The 20,381-nt window shown below is 38.5% G+C and overlaps 1 protein-coding gene across 4 annotated transcripts in view; it reads right to left on the bottom strand.

Annotated features, from left to right (window-relative positions):
• The window catches only part of myo6b (myosin VIb), a 47,628-nt gene that overhangs the window by 14,865 nt on the left and 12,382 nt on the right, over positions 1-20,381 (bottom strand). Inside the window, exons 7-27 of one of the 4 annotated variants that reach the window (XM_043263711.1) lie at positions 20,262-20,317; positions 20,068-20,165; positions 19,825-19,989; positions 19,448-19,528; positions 18,040-18,048; positions 17,167-17,347; positions 15,024-15,168; positions 12,360-12,517; positions 11,019-11,110; positions 10,696-10,768; positions 9,325-9,452; positions 8,069-8,164; positions 7,668-7,838; positions 6,725-6,763; positions 5,865-5,958; positions 5,147-5,277; positions 3,771-3,848; positions 3,512-3,641; positions 3,275-3,365; positions 2,093-2,243; positions 1-131 (exon numbers count right to left, since the gene is read on the bottom strand). The exon at positions 1-131 is cut by the window's left edge and continues 78 nt beyond it. In XM_043263711.1, the coding sequence (XP_043119646.1) occupies positions 1-131; positions 2,093-2,243; positions 3,275-3,365; positions 3,512-3,641; positions 3,771-3,848; positions 5,147-5,277; positions 5,865-5,958; positions 6,725-6,763; positions 7,668-7,838; positions 8,069-8,164; positions 9,325-9,452; positions 10,696-10,768; positions 11,019-11,110; positions 12,360-12,517; positions 15,024-15,168; positions 17,167-17,347; positions 18,040-18,048; positions 19,448-19,528; positions 19,825-19,989; positions 20,068-20,165; positions 20,262-20,317 (2,298 nt within the window). The other 3 variants (XM_043263712.1, XR_006253090.1, XM_043263714.1) reach the window with 3 other exon arrangements.

Consider the following 20,381-nt stretch of genomic DNA (forward strand, 5'->3'; position numbering starts at 1 on the left):
TGGATGCGCTTGAGTCTCTCCGTCTCCTCCTGCTCCTGCTTCTTCTTCTGCATCGAGGAGAGGAGCTGCTCCGAGCGTTTGACCAGGCCCTCATACTCCTGCTCGATATCCTTGCGGCTCATCACTGTAGACTGACGGAAAATTTGAAGATTTGATTTAATCGGATACGTTTCAGTTATAATACTTTACTTTGGAAATTGATTAAATGACTAAAATTAGCAACTTGCCCTTTTGAGATTTTCATTGCAAGAACTGGTTCATAAGAGAGGATCAGGCAAAACTGGCTACTAAAATGAGAAGGTTCACTTGTGTGGACTACACTTGATTGTAAACCTGTCTTTTTTGTGTGAAACAAAATAAGAGCTTCTGTTTCCCATACAATAAAAGTGAATTTATAACGCAGAAATGCAAACGGTATTTGTTTATTTAGTAAAGGCTGTAAAAAAAATGAGTAAGGGGACCCAGCTTTTACAATACGATACCTTCGTTTAAAACTGTGTTCCCTAGCAATAGAACAGTTTTGTGCAAAAAAACTAAATGTATCCCATCAAGTATTCTCTCAGACATCATTTGAGCTTGTTTTCAACTAAAAGAAAATACTGCCACCACTGATTGCAATGTGTATTTATAGAAGCATGACTGAAAATTTGATTTTTAAACTGAGGGTACAATAGGATTTCTGGTAAATAACTTCAGTTTAATCTGGTTTTTAGTATGTTTTTAATGAGAAGACTTAGAATACAGTTTTTCATTTGTGTATTTATGATACTTTTAAGTACTTTTTCAAAGCTTGACGGCATAAACCACTATCCACTTTCATTGTACGGAACACCGAAGCTTGGACATTATATCCAAAAAATGCATCTCCTTTTGTTGTTTTTCCAGGAAGAAAGAAAATAATAATAATAAGAGGTTGGAAAATCGAGTAAATGATGACAAATGATGACAGGACAGGCCACTCAGCGTCTCCTTTAAAAAGCTTTTCCTCCTGTGCTTCGTTAAACAAATTTGAGCACCGTTTCACAAAAAAAGTGTCAGCAACTCAGTGGTTACTCGTCAGCTTGGAGACAGCGGTGACGCTGGGCCACATGCACCGCTGTTGTATTAATATCCTGCAGATATTCATTAAACCTGGATGTGGATTTGGTGCCATCTGGCAGAGCACCAGAGGTGCGTGGAGGGGTGCAAGCATTGTGAATGATCATTGTACCTCAGAGGGGTGGGGACTCGATGACAAGGTCCGTCTCACCCCCTAACGCTAGATGAGTTAACGCTAGTGTGTTGAATGACAGCCATTGACACAATCTACGTTATTAGCCAGGGAGGCCACAGTAATCTCCAGTCCAGATGGTAAGGTAATAGGAGGCATCGCCAATCAAAAACCAGATGCTAATCAAAATGTGCTATGCTAATAACAAAGAGGGCCATCACGGGTGCAGAAGTGCATAGCGCATCTCATTTAGAGGGAGGAACGGAGTGTTCAGGTGGAAAAGTTTCAGCTCCGGTGCCAGCTATCTATCAGGGAGAGGGCGCAATGTCTCTGGAGCTCCCTGTCAATAATGCACTCCGAGTCTGACAGATGAGGTTGGGCTCCACGTAGAGAATACAACAATGCATATACTGCATTCAATCAGCCGCAGCTGAAAGTTCGGAGGAAGGCAAGAAATCAACACTAGAAACGGCATAATGCGGCAAAGCCTTGAAAATCGCCTTGACAGCGTGTGGCGCGAATGTCAATGATGATCTGCAGACAGAAATCTCATTGTCGACTGTCGATTTGCATACTTTGTATTTATTTACTCTGCTGTTGAGTGCTAGATTTTCTTCTGAATGAGATGAAAAGCTTCAGCTCTCTTTCTCTGGGCCCTAAAAAGAGAGACACTTGAAGCTGGCAGACAATTCTAGCCACAGCTTTAGACCGCCTTCATCAGGACATGGAAAAACACACACCTGTTGAATTATGCATGGAAACCGATACACGACGGCAGACTAAGAAAAGAGCTACACCGCGTTACATCTTTGTGCTTTGTAAGCTGGAGGAGGTGAAAGGGGGTTTGTCAACCTTGGGCGGTTTTCCAATGGAAAAGCTCACCTTAATCTTGGCCATGAGGGCATCGGTGGAGGCGGCCAGTTCTTCCACCTGTTTGCTCATTTCCTGTTTTCCCTCTTTGAGTCCATTTACAGCTTCGTTGAATTTCTCCATCCTTTTCCTCAAATTTTTCACCTTCACCAAGCCATCAATGCTGCCAAGATAATAGAGACAATTGCATTCACTTTTATGTCCAGGCTATTAGTTTATTCAAATCTACATGCTCTGTACACCAAATTCAGCATTGTATCAGATGCTGACCAATCTCTGCAGTTAATAGGTGCCATAAGAACGAGAGCTCCAAAGGGTGATAAAAATATCACAATAAAGTGTTGAAAAATCTGGTGAAGTGTAAAGCTGCGTGTCATTAAGGTTTTAAAACGAGTACATAACACCACGTTTTGCACCAGTGTGTAGTCCATCTCCTGCTGTCCCCCTCACTTCAAAATCCAACAACAATTATAGTTATTTTGGACTGTTTTCACTTTTAAACGGTGCTTGATCTGCTGATTCACACAGGATAATTTTTTAACCGAAGAACGCAATATTATGTATAATGGATTTTGCAATATTATCTTTAGAAGCAATAATTTGAAGATAAAAATATCTTAATGAAGTATATTTGCTACTTACAAATACACTTTTGCAAGTGTATTTTACTTCTCAAGACATGAACCGATAGACTGTTATTGTGATGCTTTTATCAACTGTTTATTCTGACGGCACCCATTCACTACAGTTGAACCACTGGTGAAGAAGTGATGCAACGCTAAATTTCTCCAAATCAACAAAAGGAACAGGAACCTGTCAACATCTTGCACGGCCTTCAGCGAATGCTCGTTTTTAGGTGAGCGGCGATCTTTTTCAAAGATCTTTTCAAGGTAAGAAAAACATAGTAGACTTTTTTTTGGGAAAAAAAAATTCTAAAAGCTTTTCAAAACCATATGTAACAAACATGAAAGAACGCATTACTAAGAATTTCAAACTCGACTTCCAAAAGATTTTTCATTGATCCAATGCATAATTCAGATCAGTCACTGACAGCTTTTCAAAAACTCCAAACATCTGCAAACAACACAGTGACACCACACTGACATAAGTGTTGGAAAACAGATCCTCACACTGGGTTTGCAATGAATGAGCAATCACGGTCACTGATAGAGGCATGCTGGTGCGTGTACATACCGAGGCTTGTGTCTTCTTTTGCATAGCCACATGCGAACAGTCTTCTGAATCTTGATGCAGGCACTTGCCCTGAAGCTCATTTTGTTCCTCACTGGGTCAAGCAAAAGAAAGAGGAAAAAGATGCTTACTCATCAACAGCATCAAACTGCAACTCTGAACAGGTGAATGGAAGGGCGTGGGACGCTTCTAATTGCTTTTATGAAAGGCAGTTTACTGAGGTTATGAAGGGTGACGCACATTTAATAACTGACAGTGTGCACCACTGGACCTTTTTCCAGCGGCTGCACACCAGCCACTTATTGACCCGTTTTACAAGCTCGGCCAGGTGCTCCGGATCAGACTTCATGATCTGGTCGAACTCTGCAAACTGAAGCAAACACAGATACCCGTTAGGATTTATATAGCTGCATTTACGAGGTTTCCCATGTGCGCCAGCTTAATGAAACAGTCTTGTATTATCCCAACCCTCGTGAGAAATATCATAAGAAATTATCACCTTCCCGGGGCGGAAGAAAACCCTGGTCAAGCCAAACTTGTAATCGTTCGCGTTTAGGCCAAGTGCTTTAAACAGAGCCTGCAGAAGGAGACAATGTAATCAGACAGTGCAATGTGTACTTTATTAAATATCTATTAGATACCAACAAGAATGGCACGATGGCCTCAAGCCTGTGCTAATGCTCTTCCATTAAAAACAATTTGATGTTTTTACGCCTTGGAAATTTAAACACTTGGTTTTCTGTGCCGTTTAGAACAGAGTGAATTGTGAGGTGAAATCAGAATAATGTGAAAATAATAAACAAGTCAGTAATGCTTTCTGTCTCTTTGCTTTTATGATGTTTGTAGCTGTCAAATAGTTGCATTAAGGCGGTTACATTTCCAGCTGGTATTGTAAATGGAAAACATAAATTGTCACAAACAGATATTTTTAAGAGAGAGGGGGACTATATTTTATGAAAAATGACATTTATAAAACAAATATGCTCCTGAAAATGCTTAACTGAAAATCTAAATTAAAAGCTTGATTTTTCTTTAACTAACACATCTCAAAGAATTTTAACTAGACTTCTCCTTTTCAACGATTCAAAACATTAAGGTTTGCCACTGACAGTTTTTCAAAAACACCAAATGGATGCAAACAACGCCATGAACACACTGTAACAGGATCAATAATGTTTTGCACATTTGCAGCTAAAGAGTTCATGAAGTCTGCAGCTGTCAAAAAGTAACATTACGGTGTTAAAAATTTCAGCCATTATAGCAAATGAAAAACATAAATTGCTGTAAATAGTTTTTTGGGGGAAAACAACATTTAAAGATCGAATACATATTAAAAAAAAAAAAAAAAAGCTGCTAAAATATGCTTCGGTAAAAAGCCAAAATCAAGGCCTGAGAGAGAAGCCCTTGTTGTTAAACCTTGATTATACTCTAGAGTCTAGACATTACATTACAAGCATGATCATCAGGATAAAGAAGTCATTTTCAATAATTGCAATCAATCATTAATTGCAGCCTAATCAAATACTGTATTCGTGTGGAATCTAATTGTACATTCTATGATTAAGTAAATACTTTAGCTTTAACCATGGGTGTATGATTAAAAAGTAATTTGACTTTCAAATGTATCTGTAACTAACCAATGATAAACCACTATCATTTATCATGGAAATCGATGAGGGATTACTCTGTGCGTGCTTTGGCACGTGGATATGAAAGGTCGCGTAGTTTTCTCTAAAAATAATTCGCCTAGTCTCCATCTATCATGCTAATCCTAATTATGTACATTATGTTCAGGCGAATAACAATAAGAATAGAACGAGCTATTATTAATTGTACGTGCAACGATAAAGAGAAAAATAAACAATAGAGGTTTACTTTGCAAAAGAGCCGAGGATCAAGCCTTGTGAGCTTGTTGGGCATGTACTGTTTGTACATGTTGTAAAGCTCGTGAAACGGAGCTCGGGAGGGGAAGCCACCCTGCATCAGGTCCAGCACTGATACCATGCCTGAGAGGAGAAGAGAAGTACAGATCACAAAGCCGGTGAAGATACAGGACTTGCTGCTTAAAAGACCGGAGCTGAAGCATGAAGCAAGTTTAAAGTAAGATTCAACATGTGCACTCAACCTGTATTTGAACACTTGCCTTCGACAAGAAAACATAAGTACCACTTGCTTTGCGCTTAAAAGATCAAAACTAGTTAACAAGTCTAAAGCATCAAACTAACCGGCAAACCCACATACCAGCGAAGCTCCAAGTGCATGCTTTTCTTATATCGCTCGCCTGAAAGTTTATTTCTGAAACTTTGCTAACAGGCCATAAATCGCAATAACACCAACCTTCAAAACACTCTTGTGGTAACGGCACCTCCAAAAGATAATGAAAAATCAGTGGAGCTCACATTTAATATGGCCGCTCCATAGGCAATATCGGGATTTGTTTTAAAAAAGAGCTTGCGACTGATGAGCGCTGTGTGTTTGTGATGGGTTTTCTTAAATTGAAATATTTGAAGCATTACCACAAGTGCTGCGAGATGAATTGCGAACAATTTTTTTTTTTTAAATAAGTAATGCACCTATACAATCATATACATACCTGAGCACTGCAGCTGAGACAGAATCTGAGCTCCTTCAAACTGGTGGCTCACCATCTTCAGATTAGGCTTCACACAACGGATAAAACTGGAGCCCTTTTCAACACATACACACGAGAAGTTATTACAGTTTAACAGAGAACAAACAATATTATTTATAGACAGAATGGCAACACCTTTGACTAAATGGCATGGGGTTTATTCTACATTAGACTATTTTCGCATATTAAATGTGAGCAGTGCAAACATTTTTAGAGACACTGTCATTCAAACAAGGTTTTTTTTTTTCTTATGTTTTTGAGTGTCTTATGCTCACCAGTGCTGCATTTACTTAATCAAAAAACAGTAATACTGAAATATTACTACAATTTAAAATGTTTTAAATGATTAATTTTAAAAAGCAGCTTATTCTACTCGTCAGTGCTGCTTCGAGTATTTTATTAAATTTTATTTTATATCATTTTATTTAATTTTGTATATAGCTGCTTAGGAAGTGTCTGTAAATTTGATATCTTTGCGAATTTCTTTCTATTGCTAGTAGTAGAAATGCATAATAAATTATAAAAAGTGTGCTAGATTTAGGTTTTTTTTGTATCATCACAGTTGGCGAAAAGGCTCCAAACTGCACATTCTAGGCAAGACAACTGCCTACTTAGACAGGAAGATACCGTCTTCCAGACATGTAAAGCAACAAGCACATTTTATTCATTTTAATGTGTCATTTACCAGTGCCATAAATCAGCAACTGTCACGTTGCATCATTTGCTGTGCCGCCTGGTTTGCGGCATGCATTAGACACACTCAGTAATAACCAAAACAAGTGGCCAACGTTTTTAAAATGAATAAATAACACATTACTCACCGTACTGCGTAGCTTTTCCAGTAGAAGGTTCAGTTGTGTCTATAAAAGTTTAGCAGAAATGAAATGTGAGAGTGAGTCCTGTTCATTAAGACCATCTTTTAAAAAAAAAAAAAAATACAATCGTTTACACACATACACACACAACTGTAAACTTGCGCAGCCATGCAAATGTATCAAACATTAACACATAGAAGAAGTAACGAACGTGCATTATGCCAGTGATTGGTCCAACTATGAAGATCTTTTCTACAAATTCAATAAATAATGGTGACATAAATCACATGGTGATGTGTAAAGTGAAGGTTCTCTTGAAGTATGCATTTCTCGTGTATGATTTCATGACAAACAACTATAACGGAGAACAAAAATGTGGCAGCGAAATGGCACAAAGACATGGCAACGGACCAAGTGGGTGAAAGAGGCTGGAGGAAAAGGGTGGGAGAAAACTAAGATCTGCATTTGTTTATGAGGTTGCAGGTTACCCTGTGGTGCTGGCACTGAATATTTCAGCCAGGCTTACCCTACAAAAGCTTCAGTTTTTTTCACTTTTTCCTTGTTTCTCTTTACATATTTATTTCATCCCAGAACTTTTCACAGGGAAAGGCTGAAGAAACAGGAGAAGGTCTAAGAAAGGAGGATGGAGAAAGGGCAAAAGTTAGAAGGAAAGGAATTAGATCAACAGGTAAGAGGTAAAGTCTCTCACAAAAGCTTTTAAAACCTACATCTATCAAGAGGAACAAAAAGAAAACAAATATCTAGCCCCACAAACAAAATCTACAGCGGTCTAAAGACAAATCCTTGATGAACTCCTAATCTTTGGAAAGCCAGCAGTCTTCAGAGCTTACATTTTTTGTCATATCTTCAGGCCTGTTAACACCTTTGATAAAACGCGTTCCCTGGCTATCAGGAGAATAAGAAGTTCAAAGCATAAGGACAGATTCACCTTGAATTTGTTTCCCACACTGATAAAGCTGAGTTTGCCAGCCTTCTGCTTTGAGTCCTTGGAATTTGAGTTGTTCTCAAAGAGATCCCGGACAAACTTGTCCTTCGACTCGCACACGAGGCTCTCCAAAGACATGTGGAGGGCGTCATTATTCTTCTCCACAAACTGGGTCTGCTCACACACATCCACCACACGCACACAAAACCCGCAGAGTATAGAAATAAACACAAAAAAAAAAACAACTTTACCAAAGGGATTCCCCAAAGACCCCAACTGTTTTTACAGTGTGGCAGAAATTAATTAACTTATGTTAAACATTGTCACATTACAGAACTAAAACAATAAGATGTTTTTTATACAAAAAAGGGATTCTATGGGAACTGAGTGAATTGGGACCTTACAGTCTCATAGCACACGGCGCCAGCAAAATGCCTTATCATGAAACCTTCATCATCTCTCAAATTCCGGTGGATTGTAAGCTTTGACTTCCTGGGCACCTGAAAAACCAGCCCACACAGAATTAAACTTTCAGCAAAATCCATCTTTGCAGCCGTATTTCTGTATATGACTTCCTTCATATCTGGCACATATTGGTCTTGACACTGATGAAATGTCAGAGTAAATTACATTAAAAACAAAAAACTGTCAAGGAACGCCCAGGTCATATCTAACCCAATAAATCAAAAGAAATAAAGTTAAATTATGCATTGCAACACTGGTATTTTCATTAAAAATAAGCACATTAATTCCTGACAGATTTCAGTAGCCTAATATAACGCCAAAAAGTATATGCATATTTGTAATTTATAGTTAATGTATTATTCAATTGCAGCTGTAAGAAATGTTTGTTGTAATAATCAATGTGGAAATATTCAGTAGGATGGGGAAGATGCCTCCCTTAAGAACAGTGTGAATTTAATGCTAAATTGTAAAATATTTACAAATGCATCAGCATACAGGATAATGATGCTTCGAATATATTATTAAGGGAAATTAATGGAAATAATTGCTAATTTAATTCTTATAACACTAAAAAGAAAATCATGAAAAGGGGCCATCTTGCTATTGTGGTAACTCCATCTAGAGGAAACCGTCCCTCTTACGTAAACCTATCACAGTTGCCAACTGATCTTTGCATAATGCATAGAATGTTTGATTTAGCATTACACTGTACTGACTCAGTGGAAAGGAAATCCTAAAAATGATAAGTAAATGTATGCATTTTGACAATTTATTTGAATATTACATGATGACAAATCAAGTGAATTCCGGACGAAAAGAAATGCACGAACTACACTATATTATTTTATGAACACAGAGTCATGATGAATAATGAGGATGTACATTAAAATCTAAATCAAACCACTATGTATACACTTTAACAAAACAAATCTAAATTATTACATTTGCACTCAAAATCTGTTAGCTACAATACGTTTAAAAAAATATTGATATTCAAGATGAATGAGAGCATTAATAAATTTCCTGAGATTAGATTTACTGACATCTAAAGTCAGTTGAAAATTGTGACAGAAAGTGAAAAAACTGGTCTGCGGTCAAGAACTAAGGATAAACTATTAACTACACCTGCAGGCTGGTAGCGCAAACTTTTCTTTGTATTGCAGTGGCTGTTGGAAAGGACCAAACAATATCTTACAGTGAGACGGAAATGATCTTTGTGCTTGCTGTGAACCGCCTCTGCAAAGTGCTGATCACTGGGCTGGGGAAGACGGTTCTCCTCATCCAGAATATCCAAGATACCCACCAGCTTTGCCTCGACCAGATCTGCAAAGCAATAAAGTCACAGAGAGAAGTTTGGTGGCTGACGACAGAAACTTTTCAATGCGAATGAATTCGAGTTGAATAGTAAATTAATATATTCAATCCCCCAGCAGAAGGTATTACCCAAAGTGAAGTAGAACTCAGCAAGTTTAATGGACGAATGCAAAGTCTGTAGGCACACACAGACCTTTTTGATAATCAGCGAGAAGGCATCCGTCATATGCATAATTCATCTGAGACGTGCGCAGGTGAGAGAGGCGCGGACGCAAGTGCAGTCATGTATTTGCATGAGCAGACACCCGAGTGTAAATGTGAGGTGATTGATGAGGAGACATGCAGGGAAAGGACCTCCGCGTCCGTTTGGAAGTCACAAGGACATGTGTTGCATCACTATCGAGAGAATTAGGAAAAGCAGAGCTGGCGAAAAGAAAGCGAGTCTTTCCCTTCGGAAAAGAAGTGACATCTGCGATGCAGGTGTTGTGTGCCTACTTTTTGCGCCGCATCAGAGGCGAGATGTTAAGCCACCTGCACACCGTGCAAACTCACACAAGTCGTTAAAATTTGACAGCTTGGGCCAAAAAAAAGAAAAAGAGAGGTGGTTTCTTTCGCAATGCATACGAAGAAGATCTTCAATAAGTCGTTAGGGGTTAAAGCACAGACCGACAAAAAAAAAGATGAAAGGCATTAGTTCTGATACCTCCAGACAGCGCAGTGCAGTCTGGTGATGGTATTTGCATTCAGTGAACCGGGTGAAGATTTCACTGCGTGTCCGGAGATTGAACTGACTTTCTGTTCTGACAGGGTGATTTGGGTCAGACCGCACTGCTCAAGCCGGCATCAAAAAACTAAAACAGAGCGAGCTCTTCATCTTATCTCCTAAAATCTCTCCAGAGAGTTCGAGTGTGAGAGAAGTTCCTCCCAGGATTCATTTTTGTGTTATCTCAGGCACCCAGCACGGATTTCTGCTAGAATATTCATCTTCGGCATGTCTTGTCCAGAGAGTAACAGACATGGTGATGTATACAAATAACGACGTTGTCGTCAGGGAACAGTTATTTGACCTCTGAAGGTCATAATTTGAGAAGAAATTGCATTTGCGCTGTTGCACATTGAGTTAAGAGACCTTAACATTTCCACATGCAGAGGACTTCATTATATTTAAGTTGGCGTCTATGGGCCATAGTGCATCCCGTAATGAATGGAATGGAGGAAGGTCATTGTTATTCACAGCCGAAGGGACACTGACCTATGCAGTCCTGATTATCAACATAATGAACTTCATTCACTCCCAGGCCTTCTTTCTGATACAGCTCTTGCTCCTGGGGAGAAGGAAAAAAAAAAACCACAACACCACAAGATAAGAGCATCGTTTTTGCTGAAAGTGGAAAAATACTTAACCTAATCTGCTGGAACAAGAACGTCTCAAAAGAAGTTAAACTGGAATCGTTAAATCGGAACAATTGTGTGCTTGCAATGAAAGATGAAATGGCTTTATGCATCAGTTTTAAGAAGGGCATAGTTATGAGTCACTGATCGATACTAAAAATCCCAATAAGACTGATGACTCACCTCCTTCAGAATGCGTTCATTAAAAAACTGCTGCAGCTTTTCGTTACAATAGTTGATGCAGAACTGCTCGAAGCTGTTGTGCTCAAAATACTCTGGACAGGAATATAAAAAAAGCATTTTATGATTCATGCGCTAGGTATATCTCTAAATGCATTTAACAGTTGCACTATTACAGAGACACTGTTAGTGAGAGCCAATTATCGTTAATCCCACAACCTTAGCTATTAGCTAGTGAATCATTTCATCTTCTATATATTCAATGAGTCATATCCTACACTATGCTTATTTTAAAGTTTAAGGAATATTCAAGGTTACATACAAGTTGACCTCTATCAACAGAAAACATCTGCTGCTGGCAATTACAATGGTAAATAATTTTGGTTTATAAAGACCCCAAAAATTCCTTACAGACTTTAATTGCAAGTATATATTTTTTTACTTTTATTTTTTAATATTCATTTTTATATTATTATTATTATTACTACTACTTTCATATTTAAAAGATAAATTAATTTCTTTTAAATATTTTTGACAAATAATTTTGACATTTTGTTCATATTTAATGCAGAATATACCTTTAAAAGCGTCACACAATTCAAAGTACAAAGTAACACTTTACTTTAAGGTGTCCAAAATACAGAGTAATTACCTACTAAGTACTTAGTTACACAGTAAGTACATTTTGTTTTATGTACGTTACTACAACTTAGTTATGGAACAGTTTGTACTTGCAGTTTGTAATTATGTAGAGGTAACAGGCTGCTACTGTTACACACATGTAACAGACCGCGTGTGTTACACAGCTACTTATGTAACCAAAAGATTGTCACATATGTGCTAAAACACATGTAATAACTTTCTAATTACATTAAGATTACAGGATATTACATATCAAGATTGTACTTGAGTGTAAGTAGCTGTGTAACAGACTCTGTCTGTTACATATGTGTAACAGTAGCTGCCTGTTACATCTACATAATTACAAACTGTAATTACAGGCTGTTTCATAACTTAGTTACATGATAAGTACATTTTATTTAATATAAGTACAGTACCTACTACGAAGTACCAAAGTAGGTAATTACTCTGTATTATGACACCTTAAAATAAAGTGTTACCTTAAATTCAAATACCAAAAAACCCTGAAAACCATATTAATTTAGAAAATCTCTCAATTTGTTAAGCTGATAATAGTCATAAAATGTGCATAGATATGCCTCATTTCTCCTATGCATCAGGTTGGCAACTGGTTTAAAGCATAAGAGCCACTGAAAACAGGTGAATGAGGACACTCATTTAAGCCAACGTGACCCATCCATTGTGTCTATCACTTGGGCTCACCGAAGCCAGCGATGTCCAGCACGCCGATGAAGTTGGAGGACGTATCAAAGGGGAAGCACTGGTTGACCCGTTTGACCACATGATCAAAGAGCCGGCTGTAAATGGCTTTGGCGAGGGCATCACGGGCATTGTTGGCCTGTTCCACCTTCAGAGGCACCCTGGAGAGGAGCAAAGTGGGACAGGAGGAGTCAAAATCTGGGCCAGAGCTTCTGCTAATGCCGCCTCATCAATACATGTCCATTCTGTTTTACTCCAACCAACTTTGCGCTATTAAGATAGTTGCTGTTTTACCACTCTAAGCAAAATGTGTAGAAAAAAAAAAAAAAAAAAAAACAATTTGGGGGAAAGCAAAACGCCAATGAGAAATAATGTCAAAATTTAATTTATTTTCCTTTTTAAACTCCATTTTGATTGCAAACGCTCAAGGCTGCTGAAAAATCTGCTCTGACTTTGTATGACCTGACAAATAGTGTGTTTCTACAGTTATACAGAGGGCAAGCGAATATAATTATGGCTGTTACAGCCATAAATTTAAGTATCGGTGAAATTGTTCGGTGCAGATATATGAGAGAAAATTAGAGGGTTTTTTTATTTTTATCTTGTATCAGTTATCAGGTATTAAAAGTAAGGTTCTGCTGAAAGCGAGTTGTTTTTTCAAAATGACAATAACATGAGTTTCCCTAAAGACCACAAATCCCAAAACTTACAGAATATATGTAACCCTGGATCACAAAAGTAGCATAAGGTAAGTAGCATAGGTATATTTATAGCAACAGCAAAAAATATACTGTATTAGTCAAAATTATACATTCTTCTATTATACCAAAATACGATATAAAGCAATGATAACGTTAAATAAATTCTACCGTAAATATATCAAAACATTAGCAATATGCACTTCTAAGAACTTCATCTGGACAGCTTTCATGTCATACGTATCTCAGTTTCACAACACTGATCCTTATGACAGTTTATTTTTGGTCCAGGGTCACATTTATTTACAGAATGCAAATAGCTGGTTCTAAAAGACCTTGGTTCTTAAATTCCAACAACCTCTATTTCTGCTTCGTTCATCAGGTGTATAAAAACCGACTTAATGGTCCTCCTGCAGATTAATTACATAATTAAACCGAAAAACAGCAAAGGGAAAAGGTTCCATTCATACTTATTCTGCAAAGGGAACTTTGATAAATGTATATACGCAAAAACAAACAGCACTTGAAATCCCGGTGAAGCTTAAAGAGCTTGAAATGCAGCAGGCCAGCGATATTACATGAAAACACAATAAATCTCTATAACACACGCCTGTTAAAGCAAAGCAGCTCATAATCACAAGACACAACGACTCCACAGCTATCCTCAAGAGGCGTATGGAAACCGGCGGACTGAAACTCCAGAAGTGTATGATAAAACCTTCTTGCTCTCTCAGCGGCGCCGTCCCGCTGCGGGAATACCTGCTGTGTGACTCTTATTGCCTGCACAGTTAATAAAAGCTGGACCTGGCTCACAATAATCTCTACGATCTCGATGCTGCGAGATTGCTTTTCATTAACTCGCTTTTATGCCATTAGTGTATTCCCTCTGAAGCGTGAGTGTCGAGAGGCTGCTGCGCTCTTCCTTCTCAATGTCACCTGCTTTGTTGCCTTTAACAGATTTATAGAAATCACAATACGCCTCAGAAATGAAGCTCTGTCAGGCGCAAGCTGCCGCCCTCTGCGGTGTCTAGCGGTGTGAAATGCAAGGGTCAGTGTAGCCTTGTTTGAATACGGTCTCCATAATTTTCCATAAAACGCATATTGCATATGTACGTGGTTGTGCATCTGTTGGCAGTCAAATGAGGAGGGCAGCGAAACCTCTTGCGACTTTGATTCTCATCACACCTAAAAGACCCCAGGCCACTCCCTCAGACAAACATCTATTATTCATGCAGTGCAAACACTCCCAGTCCAGCATCTGTGCTCGGTTAAATATTAATCCACCGAGCCCTGGCCTATCATTCAGGCGCCGCAGAATATAAAACCCCACCTGGGCGACGAAGAACCGAGCGCACGATTCAACCGAGGCAATCGAGTTTTTCCAATTGCTCTCTCCTTTGACAACTGGCGTGTGCAGTAATTGGACTTTGGGTTTTGCATGGCGAAAGCTGAGAAGAACTAGGCTTTTGTTTCACAAAATTGCAAACCCGAGTCTTATCTTTAACCAGAAGTGGAACGGTCTGGAAAAAGCCGCTTGATACCTCAGGCCTTCTCTGTTACGTAATCAATAAAAAGAAATACGTCCGTTTAAATGCAGAAGACTTTGGATGGCGACTAGACTATTACGGCCCCTCAGCCAATTTAGTCTATGCCACATTTGATTATACTGACCATGTCTCTAATGGAAAAGCTGCGATTAGCTATTTTCAGCTCTCCTCTCGTCTCCGAGCGAGCGACCGGAGGATTCATTTAACAGTTATGCGAATGTGAATGGGGTGCAATGATGAAATGTAATACTAGGAGACGTTTCGCATGGCGGGGAAGATTGAGATGCGAGGAGAGCGTGAAAAATACCAAGTAGGGATCTGTGATGATTTTTGATTGTCTTTTGATGCAATCGAAGAAATAAGAGCAAAGCGGAGGGTCAGTGGCTGAGCAGATGTTAAGGTAAACATGCGGGGTCACTCACTTGATGACTGTTCCTTTGGCGCCCCCTGCAGTGGTGAGCATGACCCTGGTGGTGAGGCTGACTCTCAGGTCATCCTCGTCCAGGCCCAGGAGCTCGGCGCAGTATTCCAGCGTCTGACTGGTCTGGTTCTTCAGAATGCAGCCACCTGAGACCAGATGCAAATATTTAATGGTCATCTTTAAACTGAGGCCCATAATGTTTCTTATGTTGCGTCTAGACAGCAGAGCTTTCTAAATGTTTCAATGTACTACTGATGCTTTTCGAAGCTGTAAATGACCTAAAATGTGTCAGGGTCTCTGACTAAGACAAAAACTTAATTTTGTTGCTGCATTTATGTGAGTGAATACCATTTAAAAAAATAAAAAAATAAAAAGTTTAAAATTCAAATATCATGTGTTATTTATATTGACAAAACTCTGAATACATTAATGTATACGTATTAATTGCCATTTTCCAAGACTGGATAGATGGATAGCTAGATGGTGTTGGAAACTTTTTTTAGCTTTTTTAAGAAGAGACCAGGAGATTCTTGGTAAAGCAGGAGTTCGTTTTTTTATTTCGTTGCTGTAGTCATCTGCAAGAAGTCTTCAAGAAATCTTTAAGAAAATCATTTCTTAAGAAATCTCAAGAAACAAATCTAACTTGAAACATGTTAGGTTGAAGTATATATGTTTCAAAGGGGGAGGAGTACACAGAGGTGGAGACCATAAAACAAGAGTATGCAAATGCGATCAGGAACTTAGCCCAGAACAGGAACTTTCCAGATCCTTGATTATTTAGCATCCAGGTGTCATTCAAATGCATAGGTGAAACAAAAGGCACAGTTGTACCTTAGGATTAGCATTCACACTTGATTTAGGACACCTACCAGATGTTCAAGAACTGAAAGACAAAAGATAACTGTCTCGGAGCTTGGGCTTCCTGCTCTTAGAATGTAAATCACAATACACATTCAGCATATACTGTTATATTGGCGTCTGTGTTTAACCTTTTATAAATTTGTAATACAACAATGGTATATATTTTATTTCAGAATTCCTTTAGAGGAATTTCATTTTTTAATATGCATTTTTTTCTTCATATCAGGACAATTATATCACAGGGACATTTTTTTAAGGTATGCCTTAAAATTCTTATGCAAGAATTTTCATTTGTATATTAAAAACCAACAGGAGATTAAAATTAATAGATTCAAAAGACAGAAGCTCAGTGATGTCTAAGTGTGCAAAAAACACACTTATAAAAGCACACTCCTTCAATCTCCTAGCTCTTTGCAAAAATATATGGTCATACATAATAGTTTTCAGGTCTCCTGTAAGACCTCTGTAACATTAAGCTTTGTGTTTTCCAGCTGAAAGTATCTCAGGACAGCAGCTCCATTGTGAGCAGAGAAATGGAGCAGGCCAGAGCAGTAAAAGGTGTTGTACCGTCATCAGAAGAAGAAAACAAATCCTGGATGCACGTCTGGCAACACTAGAAAGAGCCCCGTTACCCCCACAGCAGCTCTCTAATGAGGTCTTTTGAGTTGGAGGAGGGCTGGGTATGGTATGGTGTGGTGGTTGGTGTGTGTGTGTGTGTGTGTGTGTGTGTGTGTGTGTGTGTGTGTGTGTGTGTGTGTGTGTGTGTGTGTGTGTGTGTGAGAGAGCGCGAGAGAGAGTGAGGGAGTTTAATGAGGAGAACATCAGCACATGTGCATGAGCTCGAAAATAATAAAATAACACTTCAGACATCAGTGAAAATTTCTTCCCTGACTGAACGCAGATGGTGAGAATTCTGTATAAAAGCAAAATTGGTTGTATTTTGAAGTCTCTTATCCCGAAAGAAACCGCATATTTCTAAACCAAGCATGACATGACAAAGCCACAAGCAATAAATCCCATCTCTTTTGTTGTCCTAACCGGCGTAATTGCAACCGACACAAGACATTTTATCGGCCGTTTGGTTTCTAGTTCAGCTTTATTCCAATAGAAATAGAGTGAAATCTCACTGGTTGCATAATAAACATCAAATATGCCCTGACTGGTTATGATTTTGTTGTTTTATGCAGTATACAAAACTGCTTGAAACTTGGGTTAGGTCATTAAATCTTTGGTGAATTTTGATAAAGGTGAATTTTTACTACAGGTGCAATATGAATGGTTACCAGAGGTGCTTCCTGTCTCTTCAAAGTCGATATTGCCTAGATGAAGGACGCCAGCCACCACTCTGAAGAGATTGAGTTTCTCTGTGTCATCCAGGCCGATTTTCTTCATGGCCACCACCATCCTGTTGAAATCTCCCAGGTCATCCAGCAAAGGGTCCTTCAGGGCACCCACTTTCCCGTGCTACAGAAACAATGGACAATCAAGACACACAACACTATCCATATGATACATGCACTAATAATACCTAACAAGAAAACGCAGTGGCACTGCACCTATAATCAGAGATCAGAAATGTATACTGGAGGGCTGTATACAGCTCTAGATGTCTGATTAAAGAAAGGAGGAAATAAAGCAAACCACACCTAAGGGTCAGAGTGTGCCAGCACTTTCTTTTTGATTCTCTCTCTCTATATATCTCTGTGTGTGTGTGTGTGTGTGTGTGTGTGTGTGTGTGTGTGTGTGTGTGTGTGTATGTATGTATGTATGTATGTATGTATGTATGTATGTATATATATATATATATATATATATATATATATATATATATATATATATATATATATATATATATATATATATATATATACACACACAAACTATGCCTTTAAACCACTGACAAACTGATAATCTGCAGTCTGATGACAGCAGCAGATCGCACCACTCTGACCACAACAGAGCATAAATGCTGTTTGATAACCATTACTACAAGCACCCCTTACAAAAATACTTTTTTTTCCACACAGAAAGCCTCATGCATATTAGCTTGCAGACCCATGCACATACTAATGTCCAATTTCATGCACAGAAACCCAGAAAGCTGAAGAATGTAAAGCATGAAAAGCATTTATAAAGGCCAACTGGTAAAACATCACCTTATGATCCTGAATTTTAAAAAGATCAGGGAAGGCAAAGACACATAATATTCAGTTAGAACACTACTAATATAAACAAAACGGCTAGAAAAGTAGTGCTCTTTTCCAAAGCCTATACATATAGCATTTTAAATGACAAAACAAGTTTTATATATATAGTATCTGTGCGTTTTGTATTTTTATGCTTAGAGTATGATGCTTATAGCGTAGCAGCATTCTAATCTAACTCTATTTGCTTAAGTCAAGCCTGAAACCACGGTTTAAACTCTCTATCAGAAGCCAAAAGCAAATAATGTGTTCGCTGTACATACTACTGAAATCTTAAATGGCCATACAGTGATTCACTTTTAATTTTTTTTGTCTGGGACACCATGACTTTTTAAAAGCTTAGTTTAATATAAATATACATTTCTCAAAAAAGGCTGTTGCGTTAGTATTCTCAAATGAAATTAATATATACTTGGACCCAAAATGTATTCCTCATGTCACGACTTAACAAGATTGGAATTAGATTTGAAACTTTGCAGATTAAAAACTGTCAGCAGAGTCAATTTGAATTTGAATTTTATTTGAGTAGCGCAAGACTTCCTGTCTTTTCCGAATCAGTCACTTAGAAAAGTTTCCTTGGTTAGTATAAATATAGTCCTTGTGACAGCTCACTAGGCTTTGAATCAGAGCCTAAGCAAAGACAAACCTCCGTCGATTCTGAATTTAAAACTAATTGCATTACTATCCTAATATCGACCCAAACTCATTAAGATATAAGTGTTCAAGGATGATAAAAAAAAAAAGATTAAAAAAAAAAAAAAAAAAAACAACAACAAAAGTACCATCTGCGAATTTGGGGTATGAAACTAATCTCAGATCTTCATCTAAAAAAATTTAGTGAAACAGACGGTGTTGAGCGAGCAAATGAACTACTGCACCAACAGAAACAGCAGCTAATGAATATCTCATCACCTCCAGGGGGATTCAACACAACGATGATTTATAATAATGGCCCTTGATAACAATAACATCAATTGATGGGCTCGGTCTCAAGAGAGAGCTGTGTGCAAACACAACACAACAACGCTGGAATTTATTACAGTTTACATAATTCATCAAAGACGTGAACTAATTTCTGAGGGTAACTAATTCTTTTCGAGGCAAAACGCCGGTCCTGCAACTTCAGAGATTCTGTCTGCGGTCAAGGTCTGTTCATTCAGCGTGTCCTCTAGGCTTAATTTAACTACATAAACAAAGAAAACGGCGAGATTGGATCATACATCAAAAACTAATCTGATCTCTTTGCTAGAGATGAGCTAAGGGCTGTTTGTTACTACAAATCTGCCACATATGCGCATCCGAACGGAGGAGGAAACGGAATCGTCGCGTCACTGACGCAGAGATTCCCAAACACACGTACCTCTGGACTTTTCCTGTTTTGCATGATCTGTTTATCAGAGTCCTTGTTTGCAAAGTATCGGGTGCAGCCGCGATTCAAATACTGAGTGAAACACAAACACACAACGAAGGAAGTTAATGTGGGAGATAAAAAAAAAAAGCTGCAGAAATACATTCGGAAGCATTGTAAAGCAAATATGCCATCTAGTGGTACAGCAACACTTGGCCTGAAGTCACAGAACCTAAACAAGGGTGATATCGGATTTTATTTGCAGTGCCTGCATTTGTGTGCTTCGATAGAGTCTGTTTGCTATGGTCACGCCAATTATAATACAGTTTCCTGCTAAGCTTCACAAACCGCTTTGAAGTTTCGTGACACACGGCGCACAGGAAACTGACCCGGAAGCTATCTGGAGAGTTGAGGTGAAGCATGTTCCTGATGTCCTCCGACGCCCCTGCGCAAAGTCGGTAAAATATATGATAGTTTCGCTCTTCTGCGCTCTGCATGCAAATCCGAGACTTCTCCAGCAGATAGTGCGAGACGAATCCGCCCACAACTGCATTCTGAGACACGATGAAACGCACTTAGTAAACGAGTCTTACATGATCGCACTCTGGTCTTCAAAGTAAGACAACGTTTACCTTCTCGTTAAAGTGGATTTCCACAAACTTTCCGAAACGGCTGCTGTTGTTATTCCTGACCGTCTTTGCATTTCCAAAAGCTTCAAGCAAGGGGTTGGCTGCACGGAACAGACATATTATTTAAAAAACGATTTTGCATTGTATGCAAAAATCAAACACTACAGTACCAGCCACAACCAGTTAAAAAAACCTACCCTCAACAATCCTCTCATCTATATCTTGACATGTTCCATAAGATGAGGTCAAATACCTGAAATTAAACATGATTAAAATGACAAATCTCCTTCAATAAATCATGAAACATATTTACTTAC

The sequence above is a fragment of the Puntigrus tetrazona genome, chromosome 17, assembly GCF_018831695.1.
Source record: "Puntigrus tetrazona isolate hp1 chromosome 17, ASM1883169v1, whole genome shotgun sequence".
Lineage (NCBI taxonomy): Eukaryota > Metazoa > Chordata > Actinopteri > Cypriniformes > Cyprinidae > Puntigrus > Puntigrus tetrazona.